The 14,769-nt window shown below is 42.3% G+C and overlaps 1 protein-coding gene across 1 annotated transcript in view; it reads left to right on the forward strand.

Moving 5' to 3' along the window:
• Positions 1 to 14,769, forward strand: part of SLC26A4 (solute carrier family 26 member 4) — a 51,850-nt gene that overhangs the window by 18,524 nt on the left and 18,557 nt on the right. Inside the window, exons 9-14 of the mRNA XM_060304814.1 lie at positions 3,861 to 4,008; positions 6,045 to 6,158; positions 10,210 to 10,287; positions 10,428 to 10,523; positions 11,656 to 11,762; positions 14,001 to 14,070. Of these exons, the coding sequence (XP_060160797.1) occupies positions 3,861 to 4,008; positions 6,045 to 6,158; positions 10,210 to 10,287; positions 10,428 to 10,523; positions 11,656 to 11,762; positions 14,001 to 14,070 (613 nt within the window). The remainder of the gene's footprint in view (positions 1 to 3,860; positions 4,009 to 6,044; positions 6,159 to 10,209; positions 10,288 to 10,427; positions 10,524 to 11,655; positions 11,763 to 14,000; positions 14,071 to 14,769) is intronic.

Consider the following 14,769-nt stretch of genomic DNA (forward strand, 5'->3'; position numbering starts at 1 on the left):
AGATCAAGCCATTTGTATAAAAGAGACCCGCATATGCTCTCTCTTTTTCTTTTTCTTTTTTTTCTTTTGCGATATGCGGGCCTCTCACTGTTGTGGCCTCTCGCGTTGCAGAGCACAGGCTCCGGACCCGCAGGCTCAGCTGCCGGGGCTCACGGGCCCAGCCGCTCCGCAGCATGTGGGATCTTCCAGGACCGGGGCACAAACCCGCGTCCCCTGCATCGGCAGGCGGACTCTCAACCACTGCGCCACCAGGGAAGCCCTCTCTTTTTCTTTATGTTCTTAAAATGTGGCAGGACATGCACTTTTAATGCCAGATTCCTGATTTAAACTCACATATACAATTACAGTATACTATACATACTGTAGAATCATGGTTAGTAACATTTATTGTACTGAGAACAATCTGCTTAAGGAAAAAGGGACATCTGGCCTAAATTCTCCTCCATTTAGTTTAATCCATCTTAGATAATAATTATATCATTTGTGCCTATAAATAAAATGCATGATCTCTAAGGGAGGTTTGATATATTTGATAGTTTGATGAATTAAAAGAGTAAAGAACTAAGGTTCTTTGTCTACTTCTGTCACCATCTAGTCCTGTGGCCCTGGCAGTTTCTCCTATGACACAAAGAGAATGACAAACCACTGAAATCTCAACTTGAACTTGCTGTAAAGCACCAATGAGATCGCTCATAAAGTGCAAAGTGGACCAAGGGTCCTACAGTATAATTCCATCATATGACATTGAAAAAGAAACCCAGATGTTTATTACATTTGTAACATAAACTTATAGCATCTATGACTAGACTTGCTGTTAGATAACTAGTAAGTACTGGTTTCCCCTCCCTTAATAATAGCTGAGGGACCAGTAACAGTCTGTTTCTGATGCTCTTAATAGAAACTCCTCAGGCCAGCTCAGTCCCGGGGCTTATTCCACAGGGAACTGCTGCCTTGCCATTGGGTTAATCTTATGATTTCTTCTAATCTGTTCAAAAAACAAAAGAAAAAGAAAAATTACAGCTGGCTACACGGGGCTTAACTTACATATCATTCTTTCTGGTGTTTCTCAAACTCACTTTTTTTTAAGAATCACATGAGGCCCTTGTTAACACAGATTCCTAGTTCCAACCCCGAACCTATGGAATCAGGCTTTCCAGAGGAGGGGCCTGGGAATTAATATTTTTCAAACGGGCTTCAAGTGATTCTAATGCTCAGGTAAGTTTGGGAAACTTTACATTAGAGGATCAACATTTTGATAGTGAATCCTAATGCTGGTATAAATTTAGTGATAAAAAGATGCAGTGTTGGCTATTTGAGTTATGGCGTTTTCACCCTAACAGATTATTTGAGTAGTTATAAACAGCTACATAAAAAATATATTTCATAGATCCCTGTTGTCAGGCTTCCTAGGGTGTAACTCTTAGAGAAGGTCCATAGCAAATGCCCAGTCCCATAAGTCCATGTTCCATTAATAGATTTAGGGAACTCATTTTTGCTGCCCTAAGTCAGCAGTCCCCAGCCTTTTTGGCACCAGGGACCGGTGTCATGAAAGGCAAGTTTTGCACGGAGTGGGGTGGGGGTCGGGTGGGGCGGAGGATGGTTCAGGCGGTAAAACGAGCGACGAAGAGCAGCGGATGAAGCTTTGATGAAGCTTCGCTCGCTCGTCCGCCGCTCATCTCCGTGCACAGGTACTGGTCCGTGGCCCGGGGGTTGAGGACGCCCGCCCTCAGTGATCCTTTCTGACCCTATCCAGAGCTTTCCTGGCTGCTCTCCTGCTGAGAATGGATCTCTAGCCTCTTGCTCTTGGGTTAGTCAAGTTGCATCCTCTGACAGACCGCCTGGTGTGATTGGTCAGCTGATCTAACCTGCCTGGCCCCCAGGACTCAAAGCTCCTCCCCAAGGGCAGTGATCCCATTTGTCTTGTGCAACTTTTTGGTAGCACTGAAACAAGTCTAATAACGTTAACAAACCTGAAAAAGAAAGGGTGCTGTGGAGAGATTGGAAAAGGGCAAGGAAAGGAGAGAAAGGTGAGTAGGACGAAAGGAAGAGGAACAAAGAGAAACGCTGTGCTACCCACCTCTTCATCCCCTCCCCACATCAATCCCCCAATAAGGGAGTAAAAGCACAGCCGCCGCCAGCAGCTTCCTTTTGTCCCACTGAGGGCCAATGCCATATGTCAGTATCGCTCAGGGCCCAATGACACTGTCCCCAAAACTGTGACCACTTGCCTTACTTCCCTACTCCCCTGCTTGGCCAAGTATACAATTTCTGCAAGTCTGGTCAGCTTCTGAGTGTCCCACTAGGATTCACCTAAACGAGGAGCCCTCATTCTCTCACTGACCTTTTTCTTTTTTGTTGTTGTCTTTTGTTTTTTAATTTTTACTTTTTGTCCGCACCGCACGGTACGTGGATCTTAGTTCCCAGACCAGGAATCGAACCCGTGCCCCCTGCATGGGAAGCCCGGAGTCCTAACAACTGGACTGCCAGGGAAGTCCCATCGCTAACCTTTTTCTTAACCAGCAGGCTCTAAAAGGGTCAGTCAGATCTTGTGACCCAGGAAATCATCTAATATCTAACATTCATACCTGGACATAATAAATGACCTTGAGCAGATCATTTCACTTTTCTGGGCCTCAGTTCTGGTATCAACAAAAAGAGAGGTAGATTCAACAATTTCTAGGATATTAGATTAGGATATTAATTTGGATAATATTAGGATATTAGCTGGCTCTAGATTTCTATTGTTTTCTATAAGAATCATTTCTACTTTACTACTTCCCTCTAATTATAGGCGGAAAAAAAATAGTTTCCTATTAAAGGAACTTCAGGTGTGAGGTAGGTTAGGGAGATTGCCTTTTGCTTTTGTTTTTTGGCCAGGGACTTCTGGAATTACACCCTATGGATAGTAATCAAGATATAGGTACAAGTGGGCTTCCCTGGTGGCGCAGTGGTTGAGAGTCCGCCTGCCGATGCAGGGGACACGAGTTCGTGCCCCGGTCCAGGAAGATCCCACATGCCGTGAAGCGGCTGGGCCCGTGAGCCATGGCTGCTGAGCCTGCGCGGCCGGAGCCTGTGCTCCGCGATGGGAGAGGCCACAACAATGAGAGGCCCACACACCGAAAAAAAAAAAAAAAAAGATATAGGTACAAGAAAGGCATCCACCCCCCCCCGATTTTCATATTTGGGGACAATTGCAGGCTTATAAACTTGTAGATTTATTTCTTTATACAGTTGGTAGAGTAGCTCTGGTTTTGTCAAACAGCAACTGTTTGATCCCGCAGTTTTTGGGATGTCTTAATCATTGTGACTGTGGAGCATTACAATAATTACACACATTTAATCTTTTTCAGACTCAAGAAGATTTTAAATATCATGGCTCTTAGAATGGATTTTCCACTTAGCTCTTTTAGCATCTTACATTCTTTGTCTCTTTAACAGACCTGACCTCACCTTGTACAGGGTAAATCTCATTTTATGGCTAGGATATCTTTTAAATTCAAAGACCTTTAAGATGAAATTGTGTAAGGAGAAACACTAATGTGTGAAATGGCACAGCATGGGATTGTATGGTATTAAGAAATCAGTAATGACAGGCTTATTCTTGTCAGAGCGTAGATAAGGCAGCATCTGTAGCCTCTCAAATAGGGGACAAAGGAATCAGCCAGTGAGATAGCACCAACTTCTGATTGAAACCTGTAAAAACAGATGCTACCACTTAATGCATCTCACGTACCTCTTGCCCTCTTGGATCAAGTCCTTTCATTTCTGACTTGTGGCTGGGTTGATAGAGCATTTGGTGAGGTGGGGGAAGAGCATTATGGTCAAATTTTCACAGTATTTTTCATGTAAAAACTCACTAGGTTTTTGCCTCCGGCGATTCCATCTGTGAGTTTGTTTTCTGAGATGCTGACTGCATCATTTTCCATCGCTGTGGTCGCTTATGCCATTGCAGTGTCTGTAGGAAAAGTATACGCCATCAAGTATGATTACACCATCGATGGGAACCAGGTATGGTCACTCTTGCTGAACTGGTTTTGTAGGGCTGAAAATAAGAAGAAAACATAAATGGGAAAGATTTTTGTTGTCTGCTAAAGAAGGTATCGGTTTCTTCCACCCATCTTTATTGAGTTGGTTTCTCTCCTGTGTGTGCTAATTTGAAATTATTTTGAAATATACATGTTGTATCACTTAATTTTTAAAATATATTTTACTGTTTCTTTATCCATATTTTATTATATGTCTCTGAAAGATAAGCATGTAAAAAGCAATCGTGATACATCATCATATCTAAAAAACTAGCTGTAATTCCCTAATACCATCTAATAACCAGTCAGTTTTCAGGTATAACCACAAGATCATTATCACAACTAAAAAAATTCACAATAATTCCTTGATAATATCAACTATCTAGTCAGTTTTCAGATTATCTTAAAAAGTTTTTTTAGAGTTTATTTGTCTGGTTAAATATCCAAACAAGCTCCATGTGTAGTATTAGCTTGATACATCTCTTTTTTGCTTTACATTTTTTAACAAATTATTTTTTTAATTGGGGTATAGTTGATGTACTATATTATATAAGTTTCAGGTGTACAACATAGCGATTCACAAGCGTTAGAGGTTATACTCCATTTATAGTTCTTAGAAAACATTGGCTATATTCCTTGCACTGTATGCATCACTGTACTTTTTTTTAAATTAATTTTTATTGGAGTATAGTTGCTTCACAATGGTGTGTTAGTTTCTACTGTACAGCAAAGTGAGTCAGCTATACGAATACATATATCCCCTCTTTTTTGGATTTCCTTCCCATTTAGGTCACCACAGAGCATTAAGTAGAGTTCCCTGTGCTATACTGTATGTTCTCATTAGTTGTCTGTTTTACACATAGTATTAATAGTGTATCTGCATCACTTTACTTTTTAAGAAATAAGTTGAAGTAATCCTAATTTTTAAAAAGTTAATTCAGTTAGGTCATAAATAACATTTAAGCTTAACAGATTGGAATAAGAATTCTTCATGTAATCTAGTATCGCCTGGTAATTGTTTTTTTAATGACAGCTATAATACGGCAAAACAGAGCAACAAACACCAATGATAATAGTTGTGACCACTTTAAATTGAGGTGGTTTATTGTGCAATTACAGGTTTCCCCTGCTACCCTAACGTAGAGCGTTCCTATGAAAACTTTCTTAAGCAGAAATGGCAGTAAAGTGAAGAAGCAGTTACCTTAGGACACATCTTGCAAACAGATGCACAAAATCCATTTAGATGAAGCACAGGTGCTCACCAACACAGTTCAAAGCGATGGCGGCTCGATGCTGAGTGCAGTTTCCGGGGGAGGAGCTTGGTGGTGCCACTCTCCCTTCTTGGGGGGCATGCTGCCTCTATAAGGGCTAGCTACAAAACAGATGCTTTTCACCCTTTTTTGTAAAAGCAAAAAGCCCCTTGGGGTTTCTTTCAGTTAGCAAAAACAGGTACTAACATAGGTCTTTCGTAAAAGCCAAGTGGCGTAAAGTGAGCTTTTGAAAAGCAGGGGATACCTGTAATAGATACAGGACATTTTTTGTAGCACCTGATACATTTACCAGGTGAGCTGATTTTCCACTGCTTGCAAATCTGCAAGTATGGTTGGTTTCTGAAAACATAGCATAGCAATTATAGCAGTTAAATGATTAGTACTCAATAAGAATAATAGCCCTCCTAATCATAATACACTTCATAGCAAATATCCAACCACAGAGAAAATATTTCATGTGAGAGTTACAGATATGCCACTCACCAGGAAGTGAAATAAGCATTTGAGCAAAAGATCAGTCAATCTTAAAAACAACTGAAAGCAGTGAAGCCTCTCTCAGGCTCTACGGAGCCAGAAGTCCCCATGTCTTCCAAGGGTCCCAAGCACCTTTAATGGTAAGAATTAAACTGGGACTCCCAGGCAGGGTGGGCTTGAGAGTTTGCTTTCTTAATGCTCTTCCTTAAACACTTGGCGAGGGTCTTGCAAAGATTTGATATGTAGCGACACTGCCATCCAGTCTCTCTCTTAGGAATTCATTGCCTTTGGGATCAGCAACATCTTCTCTGGATTCTTCTCTTGTTTTGTGGCCACCACTGCCCTGTCCCGCACCGCCGTCCAGGAGAGCACTGGGGGAAAGACACAGGTATGTAACAGCGGTGTCGTAATATCCATCTAGAATGATGGAAAGAATGAGTCAGGGGAATGGTGGCTCAGAAAGGCTTGCACAAGAACTCAGCAGGACGATTAGCCTTTGAGAAAAGAGAAACTTGTACTTCCTGGTCTGATTGCACCCGGGGTCTCTCCATCTCCTTGACGGTGATCCATCCCCTCCCCTAAAAACTCTTCCACAGCAACATTTATGGTTTTCTGATGCAGCAAGTCTCAAACCATTTTGTGTGAGTGCTCAGCTGGTAGATAGCTCCACTTACTTCTTTTCCAGGGACGATAACAGTTGACAAGGAATCAGTCATGAAGAATGCTGATTTTTACCAATTTGTTATCTGGGGATAGAGAAGGCCTAGTAAGAGCACTTTGTGGCTTAGTGAGTTATTCTATTTTCAGGAAAATGAAAAGCTGTCTATTTACATTTCCTTTACAAGGATCAGGAGCTTCGTCCAGAGGCGTTGGGTCCCCCAGAACAAGTTTGCTAGCCGAGGATATTTTTGTTGTAACATTTTGGCATCTCTTCCTGAGCAAGACTTTTGTTCCTAAAGTTCTGAATGTGGGTTTCATCTTGCCTTTTTTTTTTTTTTTTTTTTTTGCGGTACGCGGGCCACTCACTGCCGTGGCCTCTCCCGTTGCGGAGCACAGGCTCTGGACACGCAGGCTCAGCGGCCAGGGCTCATGGGCCCAGCCACTCTGCGGCATGTGGGATCTTCCTGGACCGGGGCACAAACCCGCGTCCCCTGCCTCGGAAGGCGGACTCTCAACCACTCTGCCACCAGGGAAGCCCTCATCTTGCCTTTTAAATGTGGTTTTTAAGTTGTTGCCAAACCAGCATCCAAGTTAATCTCTGGAGAACTCCTCCTTCAATGGGCTAGAAAGCTCAGGAGCTGTTCTCAGACCATTCTTTCCAGCAGGACATGAGTCAGCTAAGCCAAACCAAGTAGATGGGGGTGAGGGGCAGCTCAGGAATTGTGTTTCTGTTATGCCTGAAGAGTTTTCTCATCCCAGTACAGAAAGAACTATTATTTAAGAGTAAAAAGTACATTGAGACTATAAAGGAGAACAACAAATCCAAAGTGAATAGGGTAACACACACACACACGCGCACGCGCACACACACACACATACATACACACACACACACACACACATACATACATACACACACAGAGAGTCTTCAAATAGGGTTTTGTAGGGTAGAGACACTTACAAATAAGTACAAAAGAGAGAAACTGAGAAAATGAATGACTCCAACAAGGAAGTTGCCCAGGGGGAGCCTGAACTGTCCCCAAGGTGCCCATGATGCTCCTTTACCATTTATAAAGGATCTTGGTGACAGGGTCAGAAGAACTGGCCTCTTCCAATTTCTTGACTCCCGTTCAACAAAAATTTAGTCTAAATTTTCAGAATTTTTCTGTTTAAAATTGAGTTTTCTTTGCTTTTTTCTGCAAACATTTCCAGCTTTGTGAGAGCAAATAAAACAATACAGCCTCAAACAGGAAGCATAACCAGAGATCTGTGGTCAAGGGGAAGAGGTTGGAGGTGATTGCCAGAGCTATACCTGCGGTTCAGGGGGTAGCTGTCAGCAGTGAAATTTTCTGCTGCTTCCACTGGAGATGGGGCCCTGACAAGCTCTCCAGGGCACATGGCTGTAAGTGGGTGCAGGCATATCCCCAAGTGCTGATGTCCATTCTCTGCTGTTACTTCCAGACTGAAATGGGCACAGTCCCGTCCATCCTCCCCTCCCCTCCTAAGAATGCCCATGTAAAGTGATGCCTTGGCAGAGGCTTTGGGGATAATGGTGTTCTGGTAAGCTAATACCCCCTGCCACACACTGGCGTGTATTATATTTAGGAATGAAGGATGGCAGGATTTCAGTACTGAAGAATGAAGCAAGCAGAGAAATAGCTTGATATTTAATTACTGAAATGTACACTAAGTTCTGGGATTAAAAGTCTAAGTGTCTGGACTGAAATCCAGGGACTTGTGACCAACTAGACTGGCAAGTCTTCTCCTGTTGTGTGGCTTCTCATGTTTTTTTTCATGTTGGAGCCTCAGTTTCCGCATCTATGCAATGGGGATAATAATTGTATCCGCCTCATAGGGATGTTGTGAGGATTAAATAAGAAAATGTTTATAAAATCCTGGCACTCACTTGTAAATGTTGATGGTTCCAGTCATTAACTTCTCAAGGTAAGAATAGTGCCTTAGTACCTATGATACATATGTTGTACCTGACACATAAGAAGCACCCGGCATGTATTTGCTGAATGAATGAACAGAATCATAAGTATTAGTGGACCTCAACTGTTTGCAACACATCTACAGATTGTAGAAGAGCTCAACATTGCAACCTGTTCTTTCCCTCACCCCCATCTGACTTCTACTGATTAATAAAAAAGTAATTCTGATGACAAACTATTCTCTGTAGCTCTGGTTACCCTCTCACTTAAGAGAAGAATTAATTCTCTAGTAACTGAATCTGCTCATAGATATGAAATCTACAGCATTTCCTGCAAAATAAGTAATTTTCCTTTATAAATTAAGTACAAGCAATGGGTTCCCTCACAGATTTTAAAATAGTAACCAAAATTAGTCTTGGTCTCCATAATTGGAGGCTAATTATTTCCTATCCTCAGTGAGTAGGTGGCCACCCTCCTGGCATGAGTTGGGCAGCTGGCTGTGGTCCCTGTCCCCAAATCTCCATCCCTCTCACCAATTCACAGAGCCCTACATCCACAGTGAGATGCGTGTGGCTCATGATAGACAATGAATGTTGGTTAAGTAATTGCGTAGAAGAAAGGAAGGAAGGAAAGGAGGGAAGGAGGGAGGACGGATACCAGCTTCTCTGCTTAGATAGGAGAGGGGAAAGCTCACCAAGGTACTGGGAACCCGGAGGTGTTGTGCTGGGAGATAACAAATTGCCTAGAAAAGGGGATCTGGCTGGACAGAGCAGACTTTTCTGTACGTCATATACGTAATATCGCCTCAGTCTGGCCTAAGTATCCTCTGAACATGACTGAGCAATTTGCCAGCTGGAGTGAATGAGCGTGGATATGAAATTCCCTTAAGTTTTCGGACTTTTAATTTCTATTGGCTTTATGTGTCTCCTTGAAGGCAAACATCTTGCACTAGGCAGTACTTGGGCCCAGGGCAACCTTCTCTGCTGCCTCCTCTCTGGTCGCTTTGCTTCTGGCTCCCTGTCTCCTTCTCTCCTTTGTTTCAGAGCTACTAGGCTTCACCTCGACCAGGCCCCAGCTGTCTCAGCAGAGAACACATTGGTCATCTAATCACAACAGAGAGTAGTCCCCACCCCCTCAGCCTCTCTCCTAACTAGTTACGGATCTTAGGAGAGCTTTTTTGCCAGCGAAGGTAAAGTTTCTGAAGCTTCCTTGACTTCTGCTACTGCCCACCCTCACTCGGGCTGCTTGTGGGGCAAAGCTCTGAGCCTGAATCCGTGAAGCTGTGGGAGGATGCGGGAGACATGGTCCCACCACTCAGCAGGCTCGTGTGGCATTCTGAATCTGCAGAAAGACTGGTAAATTTATTTTCTCTGAGATTATCATGGCAACCATGTATACAAAGTGTTATCTGAATCGTTATCAGGTTGCTGACTCAATAATGCAGCAGAATCAGTTATGTGCTATGAGAATTTATTTCCCAAGAACATTACAAGGATCTGTTGTCTGGGAAGGGGGATGGGCCCTGTTTCCTCGAATGGCAAATGACTAGAAGTTTGGCCTCTTGAATTGCCACCAAAAGTATATGTCTGCAGTGTATCCAAGTGCAATCCAGGCTTTACTCTACCAGACTCAGGGTCCACATTTTCTTTAATTTCTCTGCCATAGCTACTAAATGTATGGTTTTCGCAAATAATTCTCACTTGTCTCAACAGTATTGAGCAGAAGGGGGGAAGTTGGGAAGTGTCACGTGTGCCCATGAACAGGCTCTTGCACGCATGTGTCCAGCAAGCGCATGTCCAGAGGGGGCAGGACGGACCCTGGTTATGGGACACGTATGTCTTTCAGGTTGCCGGCATGATCTCGGCTGGGATTGTGATGATTGCCATCGTTGCCCTGGGGAAGTTGTTGGAACCCTTGCAGAAGGTATAACACTGCTTCTCGCCACACCGATTCCATACTTCCCCTTCACTGCTCTGCCACCTGAGAAGTAACAGGGGATTTAGAAGTCATCACATGGAAAACCATTCCCCTGAATAACTCAGCCTCCCTGTGTCTCTTGGCAGTCGGTCTTGGCAGCTGTTGTAATCGCCAACCTGAAGGGGATGTTTATGCAGGTGTGTGACATTCCTCGTCTGTGGAGGCAGAATAAGACTGATGCTGTAAGTCACTTACCATCCGTTTTTCTCTGAAATAAGAATTGTTTCTTATATGCTTCTTGCCATATGATTACATCCCTTTATCTCCTAAGTCTTACTTGCATTTTGGGAACCAGAGCAGAAATTAGAATTTTGTGGATAAGCCAAAGCTGGGAAGTCTTCCACATGAGCTGTGATTTGTGAAGGTCCTGTATCTCTGGGAAGATTCATTTCTGGCAAGAATCCCATATGAGCTCCTTCGTATACCCTTGGTCTTCTAAAGCCAAAAACCAAATTTTTAAAAAACCCTCTAATTTAGAAAGACAAACAAAACAAAAACAAAGCAAAAACAAAATACGAAACCCCACATTGATTATAATATTGATTAAAGTAACCTTTACAAGTCTTCTGAGGGATTGTTAGAAAAAAAAAAAAACAAGCTAAACCCTTCAGAGTTCTGCCCTAATTTAAACCAGAACAGATAAAAAGAATGGGAAAATTCCCTATATATCTATATGGAAAGATTTCCAAGACAAATTGTGAAGTAAAAAAGAGACCAGTGCACTATGGAAGAGTGTGTATAACACACCAAAAGAAGGGAAAATAATATATGCTTTGTAGTCATATTTGCTTGTATTTGCCAAAAGAAATGCTGGAGAAAAGTGTGCACATGTGTGTACACACACAGAAATAAACGAGGACACAAGAAAAGAGCGTCGTTGGGAATGGATGGAGAAAGGAGAGAGTTACAACCAAGATTTTTCACTGCACACTTTTTTTTTTTTTTTGGCCGTGCCACGCAGCATGCCAGATCTTGGTTCCCCTACCAGTGATCAAACCCGTGGCCCCTACAGTGGAAGCGCAGAGTCTTAACCACTGGACTGCCAGAGAAGTCCCACTGCACACCTTTTTAATACTAATTTTATTTTGAACCATGTCAATATGCAAAAATTAAATTTAAGAATATTTAAATGGAACAGCTGGCCTTTACTGGAAAGGGCAATTTCCACTTCCACTTAAAGTATGCAATGAAGTCAGAATATTTTACAACGCTGTAATTTGTTCGTGGACAATTGATCTTATTTTTACAGGTAATTGCTCACCTGATGGTACCTGATGAATTAACATAATTCCTTTCATTTCCATGTTTTCCTAGGTTATCTGGGTGTTTACGTGCGTAGCATCCATCATTCTGGGGCTGGACCTCGGTTTACTAGCTGGCCTTATATTTGGATTTCTGACTGTGGTCTTGAGAGTTCAATTGTGAGTAATATAAGATCCAGGTTATCGATACACAGGACAACACACCCTGAGACTTATTATGTTTCTTTATTGTGATAAATACAATAAAAGCACTCCCTTTCATAATAGTTACTATATTGAGTGCTTCTACAAATTAAGCGTATGGTGCTTTACACACATTATCATATTTAGTCTTCAAGAAAACCCTGTGAATAGGTTTTGCTCTCCTCATTCTAGTAAGATAACTGAAGCTCAGAAAGGTTAAGAACCTTCCCCAAGATCAGCTAGTCAGTGGCAGAGACAGGATTTGAACACAGATCTCACCCCAAAATCTGTGCACTTATTCACATGGTCTACTGCTATGCTCTCCTCCAAGTCATGGTAAGACTAAAAGATACATGATTCAGCAAAAGACTGAAGTTGCTGTGTAGTTTCTTTTTAAAATGAGATGATGTCTGAGAGGCACTGGGCCCAAGCCTTGGGCCCAGACAGCTGCTAAATATATTGTAGCTCATTTTCTTTTGAAGCTAGTAACCCAGAAATTATGTAACAACCCAGAACAGGAGACTTTAAAACAGTTGACTGTAGCCAAAATTCATTCAAATCTGCCAAATAAGGTATGTACCCAATAAGCCACACCAATTATGCGAAGTAGACATGATTAGGTCCTCTGCAGAGTGAAAGCAACACAGACACAGTTCAAAGTAATGGAAAACAATCTGTGAGGCAGCCGAAAGGTGTATGTTTTTTCATTTGTTTTGTTTTGACTTTTAAAAAATTTTTTTATTAAAAAAAAATCTTTTTTCTGGCCGCGAGGTTGGCGGGATCTTAGTTCCCCAACCGGGGGTACACAGGCCCTCAGCAGTGAGAGTGCGGAGTCCTAACCACTGGACCGCCAGGGAATTCCCTTGTTTTGACCCTTGAGAGGTCTTTGGTAGATGCCCTTCTGGGTCTATGGAATTGTCTGAACAGAGAGCAGAAGCGTGCTTCTCTCCTTCCTCAAAACTTCTGTTATCTTCCCAGTCGTCTGGTCCCTTCTTTGCCTGCACTTGGGCCATGAAGGAGTACAAAACCTGGGGAAACCTCAACACGGATGTCTTCAGCTTAGCATAAGTCCACCTTTCCCGTTCCACCAACCAATTCTCCTTCCCTCCCTCCGTCCCTCCCCTGGCATGTTAGAGCCTGCCCAAAGTCTTGTGTTTACTGCCTCAGCACCCTTAAATGGTTGCCCAAGGGCCCGAAAGAGTTCACAAGCGTCCAAAGTACCCAGTGTGCTACTGGGAAACACCTCAGAAACTCTCCTTGGAAGAGAGTTTTGTGCCCTGGATGCCTCCGTGTTTACTTTTACTTGTGTGAGTGTGATTGGGGGAGAAGGGTTTTGTAGAGAAAGACTATACAGTCTCTAAGGTTTAAGTTAAAAATCAGCACTGCACAGCAAGCTGAGGAAAATCGGTGGCACCGTTCAGCTGCAGATTTGGTAACGAGGCTTTGAGCCAACAAAAAGCAGTATCCTCCACAGTATTTAATTTCCAGTAATTATAAGGCTGATCCAGAGAGCACATTGCTGAGAGGACCCTAAACAGACACTCTTTCTTCAGGAATTGTGTTTAGCATATGTCCCTAGTCACACTTGAAGAATCATGGAATTTATGGGATTGCATCAGAAACAGGAAATCAACAGTCTGGTGGATGGGAAGGACTCATGTCTGGTCCTCCCAGGCTCCTATTTCTATGAAGTGATACTAATTTGATCAGTGCAGACTCTCCATACTTCATCAGAAAGTTGCTATAACTCACAAGTAAGTTCTAGGCACCACGCCAGGCAACAAAGTCCCATGGGTTAAAGATAGAGGCTGTGCTCCTCTTCCCTCCAGGGCCTTTTTGAACTTCTCTAAACAGTTTACTCACCAGTAAAATTGAGGATAATACTGCTGATCTTTCAGGGTTATGGTAGGGCTCAAATAAGATTTAACATGTGTGAAAGCTCTTTGCTTATCCTATAAAGTCGTACACATATGAAAGTATGATGCTCATTACTTCTTGCAGGCATCAGAAATGAGGCACACTTCCTTCTTCTCCCCGAATCCTATACAAACACCGGCTGTTCACTTTTAGCTACTGGAAAATGTCATCTGCGATAAAGACAGAGTCCAAAAACACCCAAATTATGGGCTCTTTAGTATCTGTAATTTCTTCTAACTTTTTATTCCAAAATATGCCTGTTCCAAAAACTCCTGACCTTAATTTTCCTTCTTTCAGTCCCTCATGGAACAGCCTTGGAAGTATCCCTAGCACAGACATCTACAAAAGCACCAAGAATTACAAAAACGTAAGTGCCTTTCTGAGGCATTGGCTGGACTTGGGTTTGCTAAGCTGGATTTTCAGGGGTTGCATATTTCTCTTTCAGTACGTTAGGGATAAGGTAGCGAAAAAGGGAGGCTACTTCTGTTGGGAAAGTCCAGAAGTCCACTGGGGGGGTGTCGGGAAAACTTTCAATCCAATGTGCCCTCTGATATCCTAGGCTTATGTGAATTTTGTCCATGCTAGTTAAAATGTCATTTTAATGTCAAACCATTGTACAGGGAATTTTTTAAAAAATAGGCAATTCAATTATTTCCAGAAGTTGAACCAAAATTCTATTCCTCTGAGTGAAGGGTGTCAAAAGACACAAACTTCCAGTTATAAATAAATAAATCGTGGGAATGTAATGTACATGTGAAGACCATAGTTAATAATACTGTATTGCATATTTGAAAGTTCCTAAGAGAGTAGATCTTAAAAGTTCTCATCACACAAAAAATTCTGTAACTATGTATGGTGACAGACATTAACTAGACTTATTGTAGTGATCATTTTACCATGTATACAAATATCAGGTTGTACACCTGAAACTAATATGTCAATTATAACTAAAAAAGAAAAAAAAAGACAGCGCCTCAGAGACCTCTAGGACAAAATGAAACATATATTGTAACAACATTCCCAAAAGAGAAGAAGAGGAAAAAAAAAAAAAAACCAGACAAAATAT

Source organism: Globicephala melas, chromosome 9, assembly GCF_963455315.2.
Source record: "Globicephala melas chromosome 9, mGloMel1.2, whole genome shotgun sequence".
Classification (NCBI taxonomy): Eukaryota; Metazoa; Chordata; class Mammalia; order Artiodactyla; family Delphinidae; genus Globicephala; species Globicephala melas.